The sequence below is a fragment of the Equus asinus genome, chromosome 19, assembly GCF_041296235.1.
Source record: "Equus asinus isolate D_3611 breed Donkey chromosome 19, EquAss-T2T_v2, whole genome shotgun sequence".
In the NCBI taxonomy this organism is placed as follows: domain Eukaryota; kingdom Metazoa; phylum Chordata; class Mammalia; order Perissodactyla; family Equidae; genus Equus; species Equus asinus.
The window spans coordinates 3,805,356-3,831,596 of NC_091808.1; the positions used below are offsets into that span (position 1 = coordinate 3,805,356).

The window sequence follows — 26,241 nt, forward strand, 5'->3', positions numbered from 1 at the left end:
ACGCCAAATGCACTGTCACTGCCCCAGTCGTTGCCACTTCTCGGCACCCCACTGATTGGGAAAAGAAATCTAGAGGTCAGCCTCAATCTCCTTTTGCTGTCATCCCATTTCCACTCATTCAAGTCCCTGAGCTCTACTTCTAAATCCTTTCTCCACTTGTCATCCTTCCCGCCAAGCCGGTCCAGGCACCTTCACCTCATCTTTAACCTGGGCCTTAGCAGCAGTCCTACGCGCCTCTTGCTTCCGCAGAGCACCTGACGCGGCCTTCAAGGCTCTGCCTGACTCGGCCCTGCCACCTCCAGGATCCCCTCCCTCCCTCCCTCCCTCCTGCCCGCAGCTCTGCTCCAGCCAGGCTCGAGCCTTTGCGAGCGCCCCGTCCGCGGGGATCCGGCCAGTCTCGCTCAGCGCCGCGTGCCGGCCCGCGAGCCGTTCCTGGACGGCCTGCCGTCCGCGTTGCGGATGCCCGAGGGATCTGGGAAGGAGGGAGCGGGAGTTCCCGGGGCCAGCAGCCAGGTTTCGGCGGCGTCTGGCGCAGGGAGGCGCTGGAGACGCTCGGAAGCGTTCGCAAGGATCAGGGATGCGTTCGTAAGGCGTTCGGAGGCGCCGAAGTCTTAGCCACGCCTCCCACTCCGTCTCCACTCCCCCAGAGGCGAGCCGAGGGGTCTACTGGGAGGTGTAGTTCTCACCGTTCGACTTCCCTTTGCCCGAGGCCGCTGCAGGCCAAGCCGGGACTGCGACTCCCAGAGGCCTCCTTGGCCCGGAGGTCACTCCCTCGGCCGCCTGGCGCTCAGAACCTGGTGTCCAACGGTGCCCAACGGAGTTTAACGGCGCGCGGTCGGTTCCGGGGCTCTGCGGCCGGCCGAGGCTGGGCTGCGATCTCGCCAGCACCCCTGGGACCGGGAGACTGAGCGATGGAGGCGACGGCGAGCGGGCGCCCGGCCGGCGGGGCAGTCGTGTGCGCTGGCTCCAGCCCGGGGTCGCTGACCCCCTCGGGTCACAGGCGGCCTGGACGTGCAGCCAGAGCCAACAGCGACTGGTGTTGAGGACGGAGGCGGTGATTCAGGCCGAGAGCGGAGGCGGGTTTCTCCAGGAGGGCGCACGAGCCGGGTTGACCGCGGGAGACCACGCCTCGGCTCTGGTGGGCATCCTTCTACAGATGTGACGAGCACCTGTTCTGTGCTGGGACTCTTGGACCAGACTGACCCACCCTTGCTGGCGTGGAACCTGCATGCTCTTAAGATGAGCGAGGGCCCACAGAGAGCCACAGGCCTCCGCTAACTGCCCGGAGGTGGAGAAAGGCATTGCTTGGAAGAGAGTAGCCAGGGAAGCCCAGAGCTGCTGAGATTGTTGTCAGTCCTTGGGTTTAAAGGAATCTGGACGGAGAGGGATAAGCGTTTACACCCGTGACCCAGAGGCCTTCCTCGTGGGAGCCTCAGGCTTCTTGCTCTTTCATCCTCATGTAAAAGTATGGCCCTCCTTTGAGGATGCGCATGATGGCTATCCTTGTCCTGCTCCCAGTTGTTGCCATGCTCTCCGTCGACCGTCAATGGATGATGCTGGGGATCCTGTCTTCCTCCCCACCCGCTTCCCACCCCCCTCCCCGATCCTGCCCCACCTTAACGTTGGACAGTTATGTATGTTCCCTTAGACAGCTAAGTTAATAGCCCTACAGTGGACCCTGTCACAGCTCACGGTTGAACCTGCTCCAAAACCTTACACTCTATCCCAGGAAAGTGGTTTTAGACCTCACTGAGGTCTCTGGTGATTGCCCTAGGCTTCCTTCACAGTCGAGTTTCTTGAGAACAGTCTCCATTCTCGTTTTCTTCCTTTCCTCACCTGCTTGCTCATCACAAAATTTCAGTATGACCCACATTTCCCACCATTCTACCGAAAACTTTCACCAGTCTCCGATGAAGTCCTAATTGCCAATAGACTCTTCAGTTTCCGTCTTCCCGAAAGTTTGAAGCCTTTGACACTGTCAGTAACCTCATGCTTCTTCAAACACTGGTCTCGGTCTAGTTGTCTTGCTTTCTCTTCAACCGTTCCTTCCCAGATTCTAGACAGGGCACTCCTCCTCCGCCCACCCTTTGAATATTGCTGTGTCCCACGTTTCTCTCCTCGGCCCTCTTCTCTCTAGACTACGGTGTGTATGATCTCCGTGGCTTTGCCTACTGGGTCACTGACTCCAAAAACGACTTTCAGCCCGGTCCGCTCTGGAGCTCTAGTTGAATCTATCCAGTTAGGTTGAATGAATGAATGAGTTTGTGTCTTAGACCTCGTCCCTTGCCCTCTGTCCCTGCTGCTCCATTCTTGGTTCAGGTTCTTGTCTCTCACCTGGACAATGGCAGTGGTCGTTAAGAAAACTCTCTGCATCCAGTATTACCTCCTGAACTTCAGTCCTTCAAAAGCCCAACACTGCAGATTTGCAAATGAGCAAAGTTCCCCACTCCCAGGGTTGATTCAGAACTGCCCAGCTTTGCCTCTCAGCCCTCTCCTGTTCCCATCCCCTTGCCAGGTGTTTGTCTGCTGCCCTGCTGACCCACCTCTCTGCCCTCTGCTTGTCTTCAAGGTTGGCTCAGATACCACCCGTGGGAAGACTTTCCTGGTCCCTCCTGGTTTTATGCCGTTTCCAGGGTTTCTCCTTCCTTCCCTGATGGTATATTTCAGACAAAGTTGATTCATTCATTCTACAATATTTATTGGATGCCTACTCTTTGTCAAGCGTGGTTCTACTTGCTGTTGATAAAGGTTTCTTCTCAAGCTTACGCTGCAATGAGGGAAACAGAAAATAAATATATGATATGGCAGATGGTGTTTACAGGCCAAGAAGAAAAGCAAGTCAGGTCTAGGGGACAGAGCAACGTTGTGGAAGCAGGCTGTAGGTTTAGGTAAGTTGATCCAAGACCTTGCTCTTTCCATCTTCGTCCTCTCCTGCTCTCGTCTCTGCCCTTTCCTCACCTCACGGTCCCGTCTCTTCCTCTCTGCCTCCTTCATTTCTCTTTCCCTTGTGTTTCCTCTCAGCCCCTTTCCTCCTGTCCTCCACCCCTGCCTTCTTTGGGCCTTCCCTGCCTCTACCTTCTGCTCCTGCCTTGCCTCCCCTTTTTCTAGCCTGCCCCTGCCTCAGCCTCCCTCCCAAAGGGGACTGCGCCGCTGCCCGTGGCCACCTCCTGCCCCTGTCTCTGGGAGTGGGTGTGGGGGGACAGTCCAGCTCCTGCAGGGCAGGTGACCTTCGTGTTCCCTCCACTGCAGGCTCTGGGCTCCTCATTTACTCGAGCAGTATGGTGGCTGCCATATTCGCCACTCTGAAAGAGAGCTGCAGTGGCACCAAGGAAGCGTGCCTGGCGTTTGCCACGGTGAGTCAGCAGGGAGTCAGATTGCCCACGGTGGGAGGCGGGATGGAAGTGGGTGGGCAGGATGCTCCCCTTTCCTCTGTTTCTTCCTCCACCGCCCACAGACAGCCCCTGCTGGTCTTGCCTACAGTAGATAGAAGGGGAGCATCTTTAGTTAGTGGGGACCTCAGATTCAGTAAAGGACCGCAGGCCTGGGTGGGAGTGCTGGGACAAAGTCAGGAGGGAGAAGTGCCATTTACATATGAACTGTCCCACGGGATATATATGGGAGTATCATAGGTATGGGGGCAGGACGTGAGCCCAGACTCCACTTCTTCTCTCGAAGGGTCTGATGAGAGTTCCTCATAAACCCTGAGACTCTCAAAGGTGCCTGCTGCCAGCTGATTCCTCATCCAGAAGCCCCTGCAGGTCCTTCGGCCCCTGAGCCCTTGGCTTTTTGTCCTCAGGCTTTGCCTTTAGAGCCAGTCTGTACCCAGGCCCTGCATCCCTGGCCTTCTGCAGAGGCTTGACTGTCCCTCTGTGCTCTATGAGTACAGCCCGGGTGTGGGCCGCCTCCGCTGGGCCCTGAGCGAGCCTGAGACCCTGGCTGGCGTGGGGAGGGCGGGGGTGGGATGCACACTGTGCTCTAGGGAAGCTGAGAACCGATCCCTGGGGGCAGCCTGTGGACCCCACAACCAGGAGGAATCCCAGCAGGAAATTTCACCACCTCCTGGGGGAGCAGGGCCTCTGCCGTGAGGAGAATGTAATTTCAGGGGAAACAGACATTTCCTGATAATTAACGTACAAGAAACAAGGTCTGTGAGAGGAGAACAATAAATAGGGCTGGGGGGTTAAGAAAAGGTGAGGTGATGGGGGGCTTCCTGGAGGGGGTGGGATGTGAGCCCTGACAGGTGGAGGAAGGAGGGCCAGCGGAGAAGGAAGACTGCCTTTCAGACCCCAAAGTCACCATACTTGCAGTTTTGACTTGAGAATTTCCTGTGGGAATCTGCAATCCCTGAAATGCAGGAGTCCCCCACACACGGATGGGGAAAACCAGGATGGGGCGGCAGCAAAGCACAAGGGGCCTTCCCCTGGGAGGGGATCAGCACTGGAGAGGGTGCTGCCTCTGGGGCCTCACTGTACTTCTCTCCCCTTCCTTCCCATGGGATGTAGAGCCCGCACTCATGCTGGCATCGCACCTGCATCGGATGCTTGCTCTTCCGCAGCGTCCTGGGGAGCAGCTTCCTGGCAGTCAGAGCTGGAAGGATTCTGAGCCTCCGTGCAGTCCGGCCATGTTCCTGGCCCTCCCTGAGCTCTGGGGGCAGAGCCAGACCGGGAGGGCTAGTCCCGGCCTCCCCCACAAGGCTGTGCAGAGCCGGGACTAGCAGGAGCTGATCACTCCAGACTCTGTGCCCTGTAGAAGAAAAGTCACAAAAGTAGATAACGAGAAAGTTATCTGTTGCTGTGTAACAAATTATCCCACAACGTAGCAGCTTAAAACAAGTATCTATTGTCTCACAGTTTCTGTGGGTCTGGAATCCGGGCACGGCTTAGCTGGGAGCACCTGCCTCAAGGTGTCTTAGAAGGCTGCAGGCAGGGCGTCAGCTGCGACTATGGCCTCGGCTGGAGGCTCCCCCGAGGAGAGGTCCATGTGCAAGCTCGCTCACGTCGTTGTTGGCAGGATTCAGTTCCTCATGGGCTATTAGACTGAAAGCCTTGTTCTTTTTTGCATTTTGGCTGAAAGCCTTACTCAGTTGTTTGCCACACGGGCCTCCCCTCAGCCACTCACAACATGGCAGGTGCCTTCCATCTGATGGAGCAAGCAAGACAGGACAGACAAGATTGAAGGCAGTCTTTGGGACCTCGTTTCAGAAGTGGCGTCTTGTCACTTTTTGCTGTATTCTGTTCTTTGGGTTCAGCCCACACTCCAGGGGAAGGGATTCCAGAGGGAGTATATATCAGGAGAAAGGGGATCATTGAGGGCTGTGTACAGGCTGCCTGCCACGACACCCTAGCCACCACTCTGTCTGTGCTCTTCCTGCTGTCCCCCAGCCCTCCGCCTCCTCCTCACCAGAGATGGTAGTACTGTGTTCATTGTATTGTTATTCTAGTCTTTGACTGTTGTTTTTTAAACTGTAACCTGAATTGTGAGGTTGTGGGATGTACCTGAGAGTGAAATGCAATGACAGAGGTGCGCTCATTAGGAAGCGTTCTGTCTACATCCTTCCCAACATCTGATTACTTTTAATTCCCATTTCCTGAGTGACATAGAGCATCTTTTCTTAAGCTTACAAGTTATTTATCTTTACCTCGGAGCCAGGTTCGCCCCCCAATCTATTGATACTTCCAGAGGTCCCTGAGGGTGCAGTCTTGGGAGTGGAGGAACATTAAGGAAAGTCCCAGAAGGAAGTGTAGGCACAGCTCTGCCCTAGCGCCCTTGCACATACCCACGGAAGCCACACGGACAAGGCTTGGACCACAGCTGACTCTAAGCCTTAATCCTGAGTCAAAGTGTCATGGTCCCCTGCAACACGAGAGCTGGGGAGGAGCTGCTTCACCAGCACGTCCCACTGGCCTGCCCGTCTCTCCCGGAGGCCGGACTGACAGGGTTGCGCGTGGCCTCCAGGTTCTGACCAGGATGAGGCTGTAGGAGAGCTGAACTCCAGCCGGGCAGCGGCTCCTCAGAACGAGGCGCCTGTCATTCCTGTTGCAGTTACCTGGTCACTTCCGGTGTCACCCTGCACAAGGGCCATGGGGAGCTGGCGTCTTTGGCTACTTTTCCTTTTGTAGTCTGTGGAAGTAATAAACTGAATCTGAAAAGGGCTCTGGCTTTCTTCAGAGAATCTGTTGGCCTTGGCCTGCCTGTCCTCGAGAGCATGGAAGGAAATGAGGGGAGGTGGGGAGGGGCAAAGGGTCCCAGGTCCGGGCCCTGCCCTGTCTTTGGAGCCTACAGCATATCTCCCCTTGCCCAGCGCAAAATTCTTTCTGCCCCTTCTTCCCTCCAAGGCTTGATCCAGCTACCTTCAGGTTTGCCCACTTCCCTCTCAGGATCTTGTACCCAGAGCTGTATAATTCTAAGAATTTATGCATTTATTCTAGATTATCCAATTTGTGGGCATATAGTTTTTCATAGTATTCTCTTTATAATCCTTTGTATTTCTGAAGTTTCTGTTGTAATTTCTCCTTTTACATTTCTAATTTTATTTACTTGAGTCTCCCCTCTTTTTCTTGGTGAGTCTGGCTAAGGGTTTGTCAAAGAACCACCTCTTAGTTTCATTAATCCTTTCTACTATTTTTTTAGTCTCTATTTCATTTATTTCTGCTCTGATTTTTACTATTTCCCTCCTTCTGCTGACTTTGGCAATTGTTCTCCTTGTCTAGATGTTAGCTGCATTTTAAGATGACTTATTTGAGATTTTTCATGCTTGTTGAGGTGGGCCTGTATTGCTATGAATTTCCCTCTTATGACCACTTTTGCTGCACCCTGTAAGAGTTGGTATAGTGTATTTTCATTTTCATTTATCTCCAGTTATTTTTTAATTTCCCCGTTGATTTCTGTATTGATCCAATAGTTGTTCAATAGGATGTTTAGTTCTGACTTTCCCAGTTTTTTTCTTGTGGTTGATTTCTAGCTTCATAGCATTATGGTTGGAAAAGATTATTGGGATGATTTCAATCTTCTTGATTTTATTGAGGCTTGCCTTGTTTCCCAACATATGGTCTATCCTTGAGAATGTTCCATGAGCACTTGAGAAGAATGTGTATTCTCCTGTTTTTGGATGGAATGCTCTCTATATATCTATTAAGTACATCGGATCAAATGTTTCATTTAAATCTACTCTTTCCTTGTTGACTTTTTGTCTGGATGATCTGTCCATTGATGTGAGTGGGGTGTTGAGGTCCCTACTGTTACTGTGTGGCTGTCAACTTCTCCCTTTAGGTCTGTTAACAGTTGCTTTAGATACTTTGGTGCTCCTGTGTTAGGTGCACATACATTTATAAGTGTTATGTCCTCTTGGGGAAATGTCCCTTTTATCATTACATACTGCCCCTCTTTGTCTCTCATTGCCTGTTTTATCTTGAAGTCTGCTTTGTCTGATATAAGTAGGGCAACACCCACTTTCTTTTGTTTGCTATTAGCTTGGAGTGTCATCTTCCATCCCTTCTCTCTGAGCCTGTGTTTGTCTTTAGAGCTGAGATGTGTTTCCTGGAGGCAGCATATTGTTGCCTCTTGTTTTTTAATCCATCCCACCACTTTGTGCAGTTTGAATATTTTTTAAAAACAGTTCATTTTAGAGAAGCATCACAATGAAACATCAAATTTTCATGGTCACAAATTCTGTTCAAATTTTTCTAACTTTTAAATCTCTTTTTGAGTTGCAACAATTTGATTCTGTTGTATTACTGTGGAAAAGTATGCATGAAAAAGACTCTTCTTTGAAATAAAAGAGCCAATTACAGTGAATTCACATGCTATTAGAACATTCAAAAAGAAGTCTTTAGAAAAGCCTTTGGTGTGGCCGAGTGGTTAAGTTCTCACACTCCGGCGGCCCAGGGTTTCGCTGGTTCGGATCCTGGGCACGGACATGCCACCGCTCGTCAGGCCACGTTGAGGCAGTGTCCCACGTGCCAGAACTAGAAGGACCTGCAACTAGAATATACAACTATATATGGGTGGGGTTTGTGGAGATAGAGCAGGAAAAAAAAAAAAAGAAGAAGATTGGCAACAGTTGTTAGCTCAGGTGCCAATCTTTTTAAAAAAAAAGAAAAGTCTTTGGCCATCATGCAAAATAGATTCTCAAAATCTATATCTTGCCCTTTATTGAGTCTGTTTATTAAAATCATTTATACTTTATCACAAGGTAGCAGATACAACTGAAAATTATTGAAATGGGGGCTGGCCCAGTGCCGCAGCGGTTAAGTGCGCACATTCTGCTTCTCAGCGGCCTGGGGTTTGCCAGTTCTGATCCTGGGTGCGGACATGGCACCGCTTGGCAAAAGCCATGCTGTGGTAGGCGTCCGACGTATAGAGTAGAAGTAGACGAAGATGGGCATGGATGTTAGCTCAGGGCCAGTCTTCCTCAGCAAAAAGAGGAGGATTGGTACTAGTTAGCTCAGGGCTAATCTTCCTTAAAAAAAAAAAGAAAGAAAGAAAATTATTAAAATGTATTTCAAATGGCATCTTCTTGTTTTTGCTCACACTCATATTCACTAGTTTCTGAAATTTCTAATATTTCTCTTCATTTTCTGAAGAATCTTTAACTCTGAATTTGATGGTAATTATGTATAATGTCGATATAAGTTCTATAAAATCTATATAAGTTCTAATAATCTCAATTTTAAGGGACTCTCAGTTTCAGTAGCTGGAATATTGTTTTTCTAGCCAAACTTATAATTGTCCCCTATAATTTTCATCCATTTCTGCATATGTTTTCTTCTTTTCCTGAATATTGTATCACTTGGTTTTTTAGATACCTTATTTGTCTAAACAATCTTAGCATACATTTAAAATGCATCTATTAATGTAAGAAATAGATCATAATTAATTTATATTAATTAATGTGAATTATACCATTTCACAAGTAGGTGTACATAGAATTTTATATCAAAAATATAGAAATCATTGCTGATTGGAATGAAAAATGGTACAGGCACTGTGGAAAGCAGTTTGCTAGTTCTTCAAAAAGCCACACATAGAGGCCCGCCTGGTGGCGCAGTGGTTAAGTGTGCACGTTCTGCTTCAGTGGCCTGGGGTTCACTGGTTTGGATCCCGGGTGTGGACATGGCACTGCTTGGCAAGCCATGCTGTGGTAGGCGCCCACATATAAAGTGGAGGAGGATGGGCACAGATGTTAGCTCAGGGCCAGTCTTCCTTAGCAAAAAGAGGAAGATTGACAGCAGATGTTAGCTCAGGGCTAATCTTCCTCAAAAAAAAAAAAAAAAGAAAGAAAAGCCACACATAGAATTATTATTACTGGCTACAAACATAGGTTCTTTACCTGCAACACAAGAGGGGCCAAATAAAAGCTGGAACACCAGGCTTACGACAAGCAAAGTGTTTTAATTTCTGGTGATGTCAGCCAGGAGACAAGAGTGAGCCCTCAAATTCATCTCATCTCGTCTGTCTCCCCAAAAGATCAGAGGCAAGGGTTGTTAAAGGTTGCAAGGAATGTGTCTGCTTGTGGGGGAGGGGGGAGTCAGTGGCCTTGGTGGTCAGAGCTTTCTCACCACCCTGTGTTCGGCCTTGTAAGGCTGCAAAACTGCTTACATGGAGGAGGATTATAAGGGAATTTGCAGGTGGGTGTCCTTGGCCATTTGTCTCCATGGCAGATAGTGGATTCTGGAGCCAGGAAGCCAAGGAGTAAGCAGAGAATAAGTGCTTTGGTTTTAACCCCATATATGCTGGGTTTAATGTAGGGGAACCAATTTCAGGGCCAGTATCTTTATGACATGACGTAGCAATTCCACTCCTAGGTATATGCCCCAAAGAATTGAAAACAAGGGCTGAAACAGATAATTGTACACCAACGTTCATGAGGGTGTTATTCACAATAGCCAAAAAGTTGAAACAACTCGTGTCCATCAACAGATGAATGTTTAAACAAAGGTGGTATATCCACACAATGGAATATTATTTAGCCATAAAAAGGAATGAAGTTCTGATACACGCTACAACATGGATGAATCTTGAAAACATTTTGCTAGGTGAAATAAGCCAAATACAACTAGAGTATGGTTCCACTTACATGAGGTACCTAGAATAGGCAAATTCATAGAGACAAAGCAGACTAGAAGTGTCCGGAGGCCGGGCAGAGGGACGGATAGGACGATATTAGTCAGTGGGTACAGAGTTTCTCTTTGGGATAACGAAAAAGTTCTGGAAATAGTGATGATGGTTGCAAAACATTGTGAATGTACTTAGTGCCACTGAATTGTACACTTAAAAATGGCTAAAATGGTAAATTTTCTGTCATATATATATATTTTACCTTAATAAAAAATCAACCAAGGAAAGTATTAACTAAGCTCAACATAAATGTGCCCTACGACCCAGTAATTCCATCCCTGGGCGTACCCCAACAGAAACAAGTACTGGTGTTCCCCACACAGCGTGTGCGGGACCGTTCACAGCAGCACTCTCTGTAAGAGCCAGACTGGATCCAGCTCAGCTGTTCATCCTACGAGAATGCATACACAGAGCGGTGGCACATCCAGCAAAACGTACTGGGAGGGGACGAACTACGACTGTTAACAGTATGGATGAACCTCACCAACATAACGTTGAGGGAAAGAAGTCAGAGTTGGAAGAGCGCCTTCTATCTGATTCCATTTATACAAAGTTCAAACCCGAGCAAAATGAATCTGTGGCATAATGCTAACTTTGGGGGGTCATGACTGGAAGTGGCTTTCGGGCTGCCTGAAATGTTCTGTTTTTTGATCTGGGTCCTACTTAATGGGCGAGTTCACTTTGTGAAAATTCATCAAGCTGTTTGCTTAATTTGTGTACTTTTCTGTAAGTATGGTTTTGCTTCAATAAAAAGTTTACTGAAAGAAAAAGCACAGGGGCTGGCCCCGTGGCCGAGTGGTTAAGTTCGCGCGCTCCGCTGCAGGCGGCCCAGTGTTTCGTCGGTTCGAATCCTGGGCGCGGACATGGCACTGCTCATCGAACCACGCTGAGGCGGCATCCCACATGCCACAACTAGAAGGACCCACAATGAAGAACATACAACTACGTACCAGGGGGCTTTGGGGAGAAAGGGAAAAAAAAAAGCACAGGGGCTGGTCTGATGGTGCAGCAGTTAAGTTTGCAGGCTTTGCTTTGTTGGCCCAGGGTTCGCCGGTTCAGATCCTGGGTGCAGACCTATGCACGCACTACTTGTCAAGCCACGCTGTGGCAGGTGTCTGACACATAAAGTAGAGGAAGATGGGCACGGATGTTAGCTCAGGGCCAGTCTTCCTCAGCAAAAAGAGGATTGGTGGCAGATGTTAGCTCAGGGCTAATCTTCCTCAAAAAAAAAAGAACAGAAAAAGAGAAAAAGTACAGAAATCAATCATTACAAATAGCAGAAAATTATATGCCTGATGGAAATAAAGCAATAAAACTTTTTTTAAATAAAAAGTGAATAATGGTGAACTATTTATCACTGCCTTAAGTGAATAAAGTATAAAAGATTCCTGGTAAATTTACTTTCCTGGCTAAAAACTTTCAGAAAATGTTTGATCAAATCTCATTTGTGAGAAGTCAAATATATTCATAAATAAAATTGGTATTGCTTACCTAAGTGCCTGAGATGGGGGTCCAGGAGAGCCTTCGGAGGAAGTGACCTTTGAGCTGAGTTTGGAGGGCTGAGCCGGTGGCAGCCACTTTAGGCACGGGAGGAAGTTGTTCCAATCAGAGGGAACTGCAAGGCCTGGGCTTGGGGACCAAACAGCCCAGTGTATCCAGGAGAAAGAAAGGAACCCAGGGCAGAGCCACAGGCAAGGGAGGGATGTGTGAGGCTGGAGATACTCACAGGCGGTAAGACCATGGAGAGCCCCATGAGCATGAGTCTGGGTTTTATTCTAAGTAAACAGGAAGCAATTGAAAGAGTTAAAGCAGGAGAGGGCAATGGGCCAAATTATGTTTTTAAAAGCTCTCCCTGCGTTCCTGGAAAATCAACTGTAAGAGCACAAGCGTCTAACAGAGAGGAGGCAGTCTCATTGGTCTAGGAAAGAAATAGCAGGGCTTGGTCCAGGATTGCAGTGGCGGAAATGGGATGTGGAAGAGTTTTGGAAGTAGAACAGGCGAGACCTACTATGGAATGGGATGTCTGGGATGAGGGGAAGGTAGGAATCCAGGATGAGACCTTGGTTATGGCAGAGCCACTGGGCGGATGTTGATCTGAGAAGAAAGACTGGGGACAACTGGTTTTTGGGGAGAGGGCAGGAGTTGTATTTGGCATATGTTTAATTTGAGATGTCTATTAGACATCCAAGTGGGCGTGTTGAGTGGACAGCTGGGGATATGTATGTAGGGTTCTGAGAAGAGGTCAGAGCAAGAGATGCACACTTGTGTGTCATCAGAATATAGGCGTATTTAAAGCCAAAGAACTAATACAGATGACTTTGGAGGAGAGTAAATTGAAGACAAAAGAGGGTCTAGGACCATGCCCTGGGGCACACCAACATTTTAAGAAAAACAAGGGTCCAGAGCCAGCCTGGTGGCACAGTGGTTAAGTGTGCATGTTCTGCTTTGGCGGCCCAGGGTTCCCCAGTTTGGATCCTGGGTGTGGACATGGCACCACTTGGCATGCCATGCTGTGGTAGGCGTCCCACATATAGAGGAAGATGGGCACGGATGTTATCTCAGGGCCAGTCTTCCTCAGAGAAAAGAGGAGGATTGGCAGCAGTTAGCTCAGGGCTAATCTTCCTCAAAAAAAAGAAAAAGAAAAACAAGGGTCCAGCCCAGTGGCTCAGTGGTTAAATTTCCACGTTCTGCTTTGGAGGCCCAGGGTTCACTGGTTTGGATCCCAGGTATGGACATGGCACCACTTATCAAGCCATGCTGTGGCAGGCGTCCAACACATAAAGTAGAGGAAGATGGGCACAGATGTTAGCTCAGGGCTAATCTTCCTTAAAACAAAAAAGAAAGAAAGAAAAAAAAGAAAGAAAGAAAAACAAATAAATTAAATCTGAAAAGGTGTTCAGAGTGGGCCATATTTCCCCTCTAATGTGAAGCAGGTGAGATTACAAGCCCTCTGGGGGTCTTTGTGCTATGACAATAGCTGGGTCTCTTGTTCCGTGAAATGGCTACAGATTGCAGGTAGAGGGCGGAAGCAGGAGAGGGTGCACCCATTCATCACCGTCTTGGAACACTGAGATTTCTCTAATTGCAAAAGCTCTATGGCTCCCCATTGGGCTAAACTCACTCTCTTTGCACTTAGGACCCCTTGTAAAATGACCCCAATTTGACTTGGGATCCCAATTCCCACCCACCTACCCAACTCTTGTCCATCCTTCACAGAGGGACAGTAGCCCCATATCCATGTCTTTATGCTCTGCCCTCTACCCCAAATGAATCTCTCATTTAGGTATCTTAAAATCACCCCAACCTTCACAGCCCCAGGTAGAAGTTTCTGTGGATGTCTAGTCCAGGCACCCTCAGAGCCCTTTGATAAAAATGGCAAGCAACAGGATATATTGGAGTATATGAGGAAGACACTTGGTATAAAGCTGACTTGGCCTAACTTTATTTTTTTTTTTTTGAAAGGGCCTGATGTGGCTGTTGAGGACGCATTGTATATCTGCTTTAAGCGTTTGCTACACCCCACAGACAAGAACAACCAGCCTTAAGATAAAGACGCAACTTCCCCCACATTGGCATTTCCTTAAGGATAAGCATCTCTCCCTAGGCTAGGAGCTAATTGCTGAGCTTACCTCTAACCACCCAGCTCGAGACAGCAGACCTACTACCTGCTGTGTCCATCAATCGGTGTGCCAACAGAGCAATCTTGTGACTATTGTAAAACAGACATTTCAATCATATGTGAAACATGCTCTTTGGGGGTATATAACCACTCTGTACACTCCACTTCTTTGGTGCCCTTCCTTCCTTGGGGAAGGAAGGCCCTGGGCTAAGCTAGTCCTTAGATCTGGCTCATTATAAACTCACCCCAATTTTCACTTGTAGATTGGTTATGGATTATTTTCCTCGATACCTTTGACCATCTCTCAGCACTTCACACGTGCACTTGGGCATGTGCACAAATGTCCCATGTAGTTTGAGAATTTTCTACTCTGGCTAGTGGACGTGGGACCTACCTGGGGCCCTGTGTGAACTTGAAGAACTGCTGCCCCTGTTCATCCTGGGTGTTCTCTCTCTGGCTTTAGGCAGATATCTTACTCAACTGCTAATCAGTTCTCACCTGAAGACTCAAGGGACCCTCTGCAGACCCATCAAACGGTAACAGTACTTTCCTCTCCAGGCTGTTAAGAGATTAAATCAAATTAACCTATGCAAAGCGCCTAACTAGTGCCTGGCCCCAAAAAAGCAGGTGGTGGCCCCCGTTCTCTGCCCCTTCCTTAAAGGACATGGTTCACCCTAAAAACTGTACAGTCAATTATTTTCCACAGTGTAAGAGGCTTTTTCTGACATTCATTCAAACTTCCCCAAACCAGAGTTGCTGTAAAACCCCTCTCCCCGCGGCCACAGAAAACAGAACAGTTGTCATTTTCTTCACTTGTCAGCCCTCTCACAGTGCACAAAACAAGCCTATACAACCCGTTGCTCGATTATTATTGCTGCATTATAAATACCCCAAAATTTAGCAGTTAAAACAACCACTCCATTTTGCTCACATTTTGTGGGTCGGCAATTCCAGAAGGGCTTGGCTTGGCACTTCTTGCTTAAGATTCTTCACGTGGTTGCAGTTGGCACTTTCAACATTTTTCCTGGAAATCTTCCTAGCCAGATCACTCAGGTCATTGGGTACATTTTCTATTTCCCACATTATTTCAAGCAGTGGTTTTGCTAAACTTTCCACCAGTACGTAAGAATGATATTCTTTTCTCCATCTTCCAATAACATTTTTGTCTCTATTCTTTAAGTATCAACAGCCTTAAGGCCCATCAAGTTTCCCCCAATGTTCTCTCAAGACCCTTCCACAGTTGCCTGCTGCCCAGTCCCTAAGACAGTACCATATGTTTTGGGTTTTTGATGTGTCAGCATCCCACTCTGGGTACCAAGTTTCTCTCCCTGTTACTATTGTGTGTTGGGTAACAAATTAGCCCAAAACTTAGCAGCTTAAAAAATCTTTTAAAATTTTGCTTGTGGTTTTGTGGGTCAGGAATTCGTAACAGGCCTAGCTGGGCAGTCCTTGCTTGGGGGTCTCTCAGAAGGTCGCCGTCAGATCTTGGCTGGGGCTGGGGTCATCTGAGGGTTCCACTGGGTTGGATGTCCCAGATGACTCACTCTACAAGGCTGGCAGTGAACGCTGGCTGTTGGCCGGAGGCTCAGCTGGAGGTGCTGAATGCAGTGCCTACATGTGGCTTCTCCAGCACGGCAGCCTCAGAGTAGCCGGACTTCCTATTTGGGGACTGACTTCCCTCAGAGCAAGCATCTCCAGAGAATCAGGCAGAAGGTGCATGGCTTTTTACGACCCAGCTTTGAAAATCATATAATGGCACATCTTCCACTCTCTCTTGGCTGAAGCAGTCACAGCTCACACTTGTTCAAGGGGAGGTGACTCAGAGCCCACCTCTTGATGGGAAGAGAGGGAAGGACACATTTTAGAAGACCATGTGGATGGGAGACGTTGCAGCAAACTTTGGAAAATACCATCTGCCACATAGGCAGCTGATAATGTCCTGGGACATCAGGTATTTTCCTTGTCGCTAGACAGTTTACGGTCTCAAAATCAGAAATGTATGATCTTTTTCTAAGAGCAAAATAGTGAACTTAGTTTGGGCAGTCCTGAGCAAGTACACAGGAGGCATCACATTTGGCTCCAACCTTCCTGACGTTTCTGAGGTAGGAAGGCTTGTGTCATGCACTTTGAGCATCAAAAATAGACATATTCATCCACCCATTTACGCCTCCATTCATTTATTCAATATATGGAAGCACTTATTATGTGCGAGCTGCCGGGGGTACAGCAATGTGCAAAACCAAACACAGTTCCTGATCGCCTACAGCTAACATTCTGATGGAGGATACAGTCATTAATGAAATAATTACAGAGATAACTGTAAAACTGCAAGTATGACCAAAGCTATACAGGAGAGGTGTCAAGGCGGATTTTACTTAGGACACTCAAGAAGAGTTTTCCTGAGGAATTGATGACTTAGATGAAATCTGAGGAATGAGTGGAATTTACCCAGGAGAAGGGGACCCAGGAGAACATTCCAAACCAAGGAACCCGCAGGAGAAAATGTCCTGGGACAAGAGAGAGAAAGCCAAGTATAAGGGATTGATAAGGCCTGAGGGAGAAGCCTGAAAGGAGGCTGTGATTGGGTCACACAGAATTGGGGTGAGCTCAGGAGTGGATTCAAAAGGCATTCAGGGGATAAAACGGATAGGATTTGGTGATGGAGGGTGTATTAGTTATCTACTGCTGTATAACAAATTACCACAAACGTGGCTGCTGAAAACCACATCCATCAAGTATCCCACAGTTTCCAGGGGTCAGGAGTCCAGGCACAACCAAGTCCTCTGCAAGGCTGCAATCAAGGTGTTGACCAGGGCTTGGGGCTCATCTGAGCCACTAGGAAGGAGGCGCTTCCAAGCTCACATAGTTCTTAGAAGCATGCATCTCCTTGTGGGCTCTTGGACTGAAGGCCTTAGTTTCTTGCTGACTGTCAGCTGGAAGCCACCCTTAGTTACTGGCCATGGTCCTCTCCATATTGCACCCCACAACATGGCAACTTGCTTCTTCAAAGCCAGCAAGGGAGAGAGAGTGTCCTAGCAGGACAGGTGTCACAAATCTGTGTGAAGGAATCATGTCCATAAAATTACATACATCCTGACACTTTTGCTGGACTCTATTGGCCAGAGCAAGTCACAGGCCCTGGCTGCACTCAAAGGAAGGGGACCACACAAGAGTTGAATGCAAGGTGTGGGGGGTCATGGGGGCCACCTTACAGGCTATCTTCCATAGAGGGTTTCTCGGGTAGGAAGACCAGGTAGGGAGGTATTAACCCTGGAAGAAGAGCAGATTGAAAGGGATAGGGTGGGGAGTAGAGAAAATGATCTCAGTTGGGACGCACTGCGTTTGAGGTACTTTTGAAACATCCAAGAGATATCACATGGGTACTTATTTGAACACGTGGATCTGGAGCTGGTAGGAAATATAGATGAATGGTAATTCAAGCCAAGTGTGGATGAGATTGCCGAGGGAGAGAGTATGGAATGAGGAGCCATGATTAAGTCTTAAAGAATTCCATCAATTCATAGCTGGGCAGAAGAAGTTGGGCCCGCAAAAGAGAAAGATGGAGCAGACAGAGAACAGGAGTAAAACCAGGAGAGTGATGTGTCGCACAAACCAGAGGGAAAGAGAGGCCAACAGCGTCAATACTGCTGGGGTTCAGGTTAAGATGATGACCAAAAAGGTCAGCTCCATTTAGCAACAAGAGTGGGAAGTCACTGGTGAGCTTAGCAAGAGCTGTTTTGGAGAAGTGATAGTGATGAGGATTTTAGGCTAGTTAATTTTAAAACTGCAGATGAGAAGCAGGCTCCAAGGACTGGAGTTTGCTCACCCTTTGTTAGGAAACGTTACATTTGTAAGGGAAACCTCCATCTGTAAAGAGGCCTCCCTCTCTGTGCCAGGAAGAAGGGGGATGGCCTTATCTCTAGAAACTCTTAATGGGGAAGGCAAGGACTTAAGTTGGTTACTGTCTGGCAACCTCATGTAACTGATTTAGGGTGGTGGCTTCTGGCCTTTACTTAATCTGATTTGATTTTTATCTAAAAGTTGTGGGACCACCCAATGGCCAGACCCCACCTGCACTGATACCATTTTAACTTTTTTACATGTTCTTTCCTTTGTCTTGTAAAGAGATGGCTCACATACCTATGCCTTAAATTTAGCCTTACTCTCCACCAATGTTTGTAGCAGAAGCGGCGGCAGCAGCAGAAGCGGTGGCAGTAGCCGGGGCAGCAGCAGCAGCTCCTCCTGCCCGTGGGCCCTGTCCCCACGCAGCAGCCTGACTGCCCATGGGTCCTGTCCCCATGCTATTCCACACTAGTCCCTAAATAAAAGAGCACTACTGCCAGATCTTGAGAGTCCAAGAAATCTTTCTTTCGACTCCTCGGCTCACCGACCCCACATCAATAGCTGAAGCTAGGGTGGGGTGGGCTGAGGAGTGGATGAGAGGTGAGGAAATGGGGACTACAGTATTGTTACTTTAGAGTATTTCTGCTGTAAGGGAGGAGGCAGCTCACCTGTTGAGGGTCAGAAGAGAGCAGTGCAGGTTTCAAATAGTGGTGAGTGAGCAGTCCAGTAGATGAGAGGCACGAAGGCTGGGCCAGTCAATGTCCTAAAGTGCCAGATCTCCAGAAACACATCTGCAGTGGAACGAGTTGGGTTTATTACTCATCGAGGGAGACCACAACCATGGGAAGCCTCAGTAAGGGGATTCTGGAAAGGACTTCTAAGACTTGGGTTTGTGTTAGTTGACTTGGGGAAACTTTTAAGGCAGGAGGGGCTCTGCCCTGGATTGGATAATGTCAGGCAGAGGATGTAATTCCTTAACTAGGTGTCTTAATACATCTTATCTAGCAGGTAGGAAGACTAGACAAAGCTTGAACTTGGAATTGGTAACGAAAAAGTGGTTACTCTTACTAGCCAAGAGGGATGTTTGGTCATTTGGCAGCTTAGACAAAACTCATGTTTTGTTTTCAGACATGCTTAGAGTGGCCTCCTTTGTATTGATCCATCATAGCCTGACGTTGAGGTTTTATGAAATTGTGTGTGTTCAACGGGAGAACACCAAGCCCTGGCTGTGTGTACCAAACTGGCTTCCCCACGTCCCCAGCTGCTTTTCTGGAACATCACATGGGGTCCCCCTGTTTCCCACTCCCGCCACTTGCCCAGGTGAGTGCAAACGGGTGGAGGAATGTCTCCTCTCCATCCCGCACTTTATGGGGTTTCTGTCCAAGGCACTGGGCCGCCCTATGAAGGCTCGGTTTCTCAATCTCTAAAATGGGCCAGGAATGGAGGCCTGCCGTGGTGGTGGGAAGACGAAGGGGCGGGACGGATGTGATAGGCTCCACGAAGCCTTCTCGGACATCAGGGCTCGCTACGGTTGCCCTTGAGCTCAGTCTCTTCCCTCTGGACCGGCTTCCTTGGAATCCGAGCCGGTGCCGGGTTAGAGCACGAACAGCCTGGCCGGAGGCCCGCGGGAAATATGGCGGCCCCGCCTCCAGCTCCGGGGACCCAGACGTGAGCGCGGCTCCGGCAAAGGAGGCCCGCGCGCATGCGTCCCGCGACGCCCCGCCCCCATCTCTCCCCGCCCCTTCCGCGCGCAGAACTCTGGGGCGGTCGGACCACGTCGGGCGCCGATTGGTGGCGTTCCGGGCCCGCCTTAGCGTGATTGACGGCGCCCGGACCGCCGCCGCCCCGCCGTCGCCGCCTCCGCCGCCGCCGGGTGTGGAGCCCGCCGCCGCTCGCGGGCTGCGCGTCTGCCTCCGCCGCTGCCGCCGCCCAGCCTCCGCCATGGACCTGTTCGGGGACCTGCCGGAGCCCGAGCGCTCGCCGCGCCCGGCTGCGGGTGAGCGGGGGCCGCCGGGCCGCGAGGGGCGGGAGGACGCGCGGGCGGCCGGGCTGGCGGCGGCCTGCAGGCCCGCGGCGCCTGAGGCGGGCGGCGGGGAGGACGGGAGGGCGAGCGGCCTGCGCCGGCCGGGCCCGGGCGCCCGGAGCCTGCGCCATGTTCGCTGCGTAGGAAGGGAGGGCTCGCCGGGCCGCGCGTCCTTTGTGTGCGGCCCACGCGGGCCGGGCCGCTCCTCCGGGGCTCCGCGCACGGGCGTCTGCCTCGCCGAGCTGCCCGGCCCGCTGCTCGCAGCTTTCCGGCCGCTGTCCTTTCGAGCGGCGTCGTTCCCGCCGCGCTGCTGCAAGTTCGGGGTCTTGTTTTCGCTTTGTTTTTACCCCCGAGATTAATCGCCAACGGAATCCTGCGTGGTTTTGAGCCCAGAAGAGAGGGCTCATCTTCTGCGCGCCTGTGATTCCTGGTTAACAGCAGTTTCTCGTTCTTTCCGGGTCTCAGGACGGTCCCCGTCTCCCCGAAGTTAAGGGCACTAGCCCGGGTCCGCTCGTCCTCGCCCCTGCGCTGGGCCGGGGATGTGACATCCCCGTAGGAGCAGTATGACTGTTAGTTCTGGAGGTCCAGTGGATTGTTGTCACCCCAGGTGCAGTTTGGCGAGACCGCTTAATGTTTCCACGTGCAAGACGTTCGGCTAGATGCTGTAGGTTAGGGCTTTATTTACAAGCCTAAGTTGGTGGCAGAAAACGTGGACAAGTTTAAAAACAAGTTCAGATTTCCAGGCTCCCCCCACCCCAGCCCCACTAAATCCGAAAGCCTGGCTTGCGGCCCCGAAGCTGTGTTATTAAATCCCCAGGGGGTTTTGCCTGGACAGCCCAGGGGACCACGGTTTGAGAACTACTGTTGCAGGGAATAGGAAGGTGAATGAGAGCCAGCCTTTGCTTTCAAGGAGCGTAATTCTGAATGCAGTTGGTTATAATTAAGAGTGGCAAAAGTCAATGACTATGGGAGATGCTGAGTACCCCCACGAGTGATATTTGTAGTCCAGTGAGTGGGGGAAGGAGGCGGTGCTGGAATTGGGCCTCTAAAGATGGGCAGACCTGTGATTTGCAGAGTTTCTAGGCAAGGGAACAATGTGCTTAAAGGGGGAACGTCTCGTTCTCCAGCTGGCCTGAGCATGCCGGTGTGGAGGAGTGATGGGACTTGGGGCCCTAAGGAAGGGCTGGTTCTGCCCTCCCCAGGGCCTGGAGTCTGGCCTGTCACATGTGCACAGCCTGGCCAGTGTTTATCGGGCCATTATTCCCAGTAATGATGCCCTTACCCCACTGACCATTCTCACGATACAGAAGTATCTAAATAACTGGTGCTTAAGCCTGTGTTCTCAGCTGGGCCATTTGTTTTCTAGATTGTTCTAGTTGTGGGTAAAAACTCTGGCTTTGTGTATGCAGTCTCTTTTGCCCTGTTGATGGAGTATAACTTCTATGTGAACATGTTTGGGGCAGAGTTTGGATTCTCAGGTGTGCCTGTAAGCCGATCGTTTTTTTAAAAATTTCCCTACCTTTTTACCTGAAGTTAATTTGGGTCTGCTCCAGGGAAGGCACCCTTGAGATGATATAAAACCTGACAACTCTGAGTCTTACAGGTTGGCACTTGGCAGCCTGTCACCAGATACAGTGGGGAGGGCGCATCCAGTCCTGGCTGAGATGCCAGGGCAGCAGGGGGCTGCATGGTGTCTCAATGCCCCTTTCCAGGAGAGTGGGTTAGTGCGCGGCTCCCTGCCTGTGGGGAGGGCGCTGACACTCTCAACAGGCCCTGCTTGGCTGCATGTATTTTTAAAAATAGCTTTAAAAACAAAGAAGGCATGGTTCTGAATTTGTAGATGACAGGAAGCTGAAAAGGGATAAACTGAGTGACAGAATGGGGATCCAGAGTTATCTTGACAGGCAGTTAAGTTAACCAACAAGACAAGATGTAACGGGTTAAAAAAAATCAACAACAGTCTGATTTCACAGTCTTGTGGAAGTACTGTGGTTTTTGAGAAATTAATTTACACATCATACTTTGTTTCAGAAAATCTATGGTATTGATTGATAAAATTTAAAATAGAGTAAATGAAAGGAAAATAAGGTTGGGTTCATAAAGTGGATGGAAAGATGAGGCTAAACTGCGCCATCATGACCCTCACACATGATTGCAGGTGCCACAAATTTTTGAGTTAATGCGGGAAACAATAAAAGACCTGGTCATTTTCATAGTCCCCATAAAGAGTTGTTCGGGACATGTGATCAGACTGGTTTCAAATCCCAAGGCTGTTCTTCTAGCCATGCCTTCTGTGGCTGTTCCCACGTCTGTACAAGAGAGTGTCGCCTCCTACTGTTAGCACGTGGGTTAGAGAGCACTCCATGCATGGTGCTTGGGGCGGAGAGGAGAGAGGAGCGGGAGGTCATGCCTAGGAGGTGCTAGTCAAGGAGCCGCTATCTTTAGCAGCTACTTCACAGGGGGCAAGAGGGCACTCTCAAATGGATTTTGTGAAAATGCTAAGTGTCCAAAGAGTAAATGTACTGCTCAGATCACATCAAGTGTATTTTGTTTAGTTCTTTGATTTTTGTTTTAAACATCACATCTAATGTTCCTATCTCCAAGCCTCTTAATTTTTATAGTCTGAAGAAAAATGTAGAAAGAACGCATTGAATGTTTTCAGATTTTGTACTAGATTGGTAGTTTTCATCCCAGCACTTACAGATTTGATTGCTGAGTGCATCAAGTTTTTTCGGTATATACAGTTTACCTAAAAGAGGAAGTGGAACTTCTCTGCTCTTTCATACTCGTGACAGTGCTGCCTTGGTGTCTTTAAGGTTAGCAAATTAAAGGGGATCTGTTTTAAAGTTGGATTCAGCCATAACTTGGTTTCAGTGGTTCTTTCACTTTCTGGGTAGCTACACCAGTACACTTTACAACTGATGGTCACCTGTCAGGGACTAAATGTTTGCTTGGCAGGCCATCTTTAAACTAATTCTTGTAAAGGACTTGTAGGTCTAAATATAAAAGAAAGGTTAAGCTACTAGAAAAAAACTTAGACTGATTTCAAAATGTCAGGGTTAAGCAGGAAAAAACTCGTCATAAAAACAAAATGGATTTAACTATGTAAAAATAAACCATTTCTGCAGGACAGAATACTACAAAGGCAAATGACAAACTGAGAGAAAATAATGGCAGTACACATTATTAAAAGTTACTATTCCTGATAAGTGAGGAATAACCCATTAGAAAAATAGCTGAAGGACGAATCCTGACAGTTTATAGAAGAAGAAATGGTCCCATCAACAGGGACCAATGCTCAGCTTCCTCAGTCACTGAGGAAAGGACTAGGAAATCACTGACGTACCATGTTTTTCACCCATTAGATTTAAAAATTGGCAACGTGGTGGTGAGGATGTAGAGAAATGGACATTCTCATGAATAGTGTTGGGAGTCGAAGTTACCACAACTTTCTTTGGAACAAATTTTGGCATCTGTCAAATTTAAACTACATCTACCCTTTCACTGGCAGTCATTGCAGATTTTGTAAAGATATATGTCTAAGGTTGTTTATTGTGGCATTATTTGTCATTTGGAAAACCGGAATCAGCCTGCATGCCCATCGATAAGGGAACTGAAATGAGTGGCTAGGCTTCCTATATAGAATAGTGTGCAGCTGTTGGAAAGAGTAATTAGAGCCAGGTGTGCTGGCCTGGAACATGCCTGATGGCTTACGTGAGCAATGATGTATGTAGACTATTGTGTATGGTACGCTTGTACCTTTTAAAAATTAATCCACACACACAAGTACCTGAGCATAGAGGAAGGTGGAACATACACACTCAGCTGTTACTGTGGTTGGCGGGTGTGGTGGGGAGGCAGGGCCTTTTTCTCATACCTCTGTGGTATTTGGAAAACATGTATTGTGTTTGTAGTTGAAAAGAAAATTCAAGTATAAAAAACAATTTAGGCAACATTATTTAAGGTCTTTTTGTTGCTTTATTGTCCATAGTGACTTTTAGTTAACCTGAATGTGATCAACCCAAGAGTATTCTCGCATAGTATATAACTTTCAGTAGACCCAGCTTCAGAGTACTGTAGATAACTAAAAATCCCAGGTGAGATGAACTGTAATGAAAAACTGTCTTCATTCTTGTGTCATTCTTTATTAGGGTTCTTATATTTAGCACCCTGGGGCCTCTTCGAAGTTTTTGGTCAAAGTCACACTTTGTCCAATAATTGTAGCCCCAAATTACTTTCTTGGAATTACTTGTTATCCGAAATAGAATGTAAGGTTCAGCTAACCAGAAGTTCCTTTATAGCATCTTTGACCTACAGATTTTTTTAAAGAATCCAGATACAAGCTGTTGTAAGTTTGATCCTTTTGGTGATGCAAAAGGTATTGCAGAGATCTTACAGAGCCTCAGGATTATCTTCATGGGGTTGTTGTGAGGGTCATGTAGTAGTGATCCTTGTGAAGTTCCTAGAATGGGGCCTGCACCTGGAGGCTGGGTAGCACCTCTCCTAGAGCATGGATGGGAAGCCAGGCTGCCTAGATTTGAACCCCAACTCCTCACTGGCTCTCTCTCTTGGACAGTTATTTGACCTAAGTGCCTCAGTTTCCTCATCAGTAAGTAACAATAGTAATAGTACCCACCTCATAAGGTTATTGTAAGGATTAAATGCATTAAAATATGCAGAGCACTGGAATAGTGTCTGGCAGGCAGGAAATCTTAATTATCATTTTTATAAGCTGTTCTCAGTTGTGGCCAACAAAAGTGTGAGATGATCTCATTGTGTTTAATTGAAACACCACGCACGGTATTCCCGAGTGAGAAAGGAGCTGGGGAGAGGCTCATTCCATTCAGCACGGGGAGATAGGCCATTCTCTGTGGGTGGTGCTCAGCTAGGGCACTGTCTTAGACTGAGTTGCAGCCAGAGGAGAGAGGCCAGGCTGTTGCTAAGCTGGAAACTCTGTTGTGAGGAATGTTTCCAGGAACTGAAAATGTGTCACCTACGTAAAAGAGGGCTTTCCCCATTGGATGTTGGCAATGGAAAGAACTAATTTAGTTGGGTAGTTTAACCCAAAAATTAAAGTGACCTGGCACAAGTAGAAGGGTTGGTTGCTCTTCACGTTGGCCTTCTCCCTGTAATGTCTCCCCCTCCCAAGATGCCGGGCTCTCTGGCCACGGTGAATGCAGTGTGATTGTTCTGGATAATCCGGTGCGGTTTGGAGTCTGTTAGGAGAATGCCCATTCTCATGGTTAGACCCCGTACAGTTTGCGCTCCCCATGTTAGTAGTCTGCTAGAATATTAGGGATGCTCGTAGAAGGATTGGTACAGTGAGTCAGTAGTTATCCTAAATGTCTTTTAATGTGCTAATGCTGTTTTGAATACTTCCCATAGAGTCTTTATGTCACTTGTGAGAGAAATGAAAGTATTCGCACTACTTAGTTTGTTTAGGGTAATTCTGAAGAATAAGAATATAACTTAATGGAGTGAACATTTCCCATTTGCATTAGGGTCATAAAGCAGAAAGGTTACTTTTTGTTAAGTCGGGAATTTATCAGGTATTTAAGGTACTTCTGATCTAAAGACTCCTGAAAAATTTTCCCTCCTTGGAGTTGATAAATTTAAATTTAAATTTTTGTTTTTAAAAGGGTAGAATTGATACCCGCCTCTTTTCTACATAGAGGCAAAAAGACCATATGGACAAAGGAAGTGGTTTTAATTTTTATTTTATTTTTTTGCTGTGGAGGATTTGCCCTGAGCTAACATCAGTTGGCAGTATTCCTCTTTTTGTGTGTAAGCTGCCACCACGGCATGGCCACTGACAGTGATGTAGGTCCATGCCTGGGAACTGAACCAAGGCTGCTGAAATGAACCGCACCGAACTTAACCACTAGGCCCTCCGGGGGCTGGCCCTTGGGAATTGGTTTTCAAAGGAGCACATTTCTGTACTTGAACTCTGAAGAACAGGAGGTGGGACAAAGCCTGTGTTGAGTCAGCGTGTTGGACTTCACAGGACATGAGCCGGCACCTTCGTCTTCGGCCCTTTGTTCCCCGTTTCTGTTGCCAGTTCATACATTTAATAGCTTCAATAGAAATTTTGGGAACAGCTGGAGAATAAGGAATGGTGGTCAAATTTTATGTGGCACGGGATAATTGAGTATGAAACGTTTAAGGCAAGGACTTTTGGTATGTAAATCTTCAGATGTTTTAGATAAAAAATTTCCCTGACTTTCTCCAGAGTTTATCGTGGAGTATCTGAAATTCCCCGTTTTCTCCGGGGATTGTTGCTGAATTGGGCACTGTGCTGGGAGGCCGAGTCAAGACAGATTTGCTTCCCTCAAGCCTCTTGTCGGCTCTGTGTTCGTTTGTTTTGAGATTCTACTTGGTAGTTAATTTCAGTTATTGAAATAGGATTTTATTAAGACTGTAGATCTCTGAAGACTCCCTCCATCTCTTAAGTTCTATCTTCAGGTACCAGATTACCATTTTCTTGCTCTAGAGTCAGATTTTTTCTTCCCAGGATTCACTTTTTTGTTTAATATAATTCTTTTTTTAACTTATTTTTTAAAATTTCTTTTTATTTTTTACTTTTTCCTTCTTCTCCCCAAAGCCCCCCAGTACTTAGTTATATATTTTAGTTGTGGGTCCT

The 26,241-nt window shown here is 48.1% G+C and overlaps 1 protein-coding gene and 2 long non-coding RNA genes across 8 annotated transcripts in view; 2 read left to right on the top strand and 1 right to left on the bottom strand.

Annotated features, from left to right (window-relative positions):
* The first annotated feature begins 702 nt into the window (after window positions 1-702).
* Window positions 703-8,148, top strand: LOC106832195 (uncharacterized). The gene is made up of 4 exons (XR_001398337.3): window positions 703-1,138; window positions 2,570-2,888; window positions 3,250-3,353; window positions 4,503-8,148. It is a non-coding gene; the product is annotated as an uncharacterized lncRNA (long non-coding RNA).
* LOC123278406 (uncharacterized) lies at window positions 8,144-19,338 on the bottom strand. 2 transcript variants are annotated; one of them, XR_006515766.2, is made up of 5 exons: window positions 18,895-19,338; window positions 18,247-18,369; window positions 11,608-12,941; window positions 11,067-11,331; window positions 8,322-8,458 (listed from the first exon to the last, which is right to left on the bottom strand). It is a non-coding gene; the product is annotated as an uncharacterized lncRNA (long non-coding RNA). The 2 variants fall into 2 exon arrangements; XR_011495475.1 differs by lacking the exon at window positions 11,067-11,331 and having other exon boundaries at window positions 8,144-8,458; window positions 18,895-19,243.
* Window positions 19,331-26,241, top strand: part of ILKAP (ILK associated serine/threonine phosphatase) — a 32,509-nt gene continuing 25,598 nt past the window's right edge. The window contains exon 1 of one of the 5 annotated variants that reach the window (XM_070489266.1): window positions 19,331-19,574. In XM_070489266.1, coding sequence (XP_070345367.1) covers window positions 19,520-19,574 — 55 coding nt within the window. In that variant the 5' untranslated portion in view covers window positions 19,331-19,519. The remainder of the gene's footprint in view (window positions 19,575-26,241) is intronic. The other 4 variants (XM_014842833.2, XM_070489267.1, XM_070489268.1 and 1 more) reach the window with 4 other exon arrangements.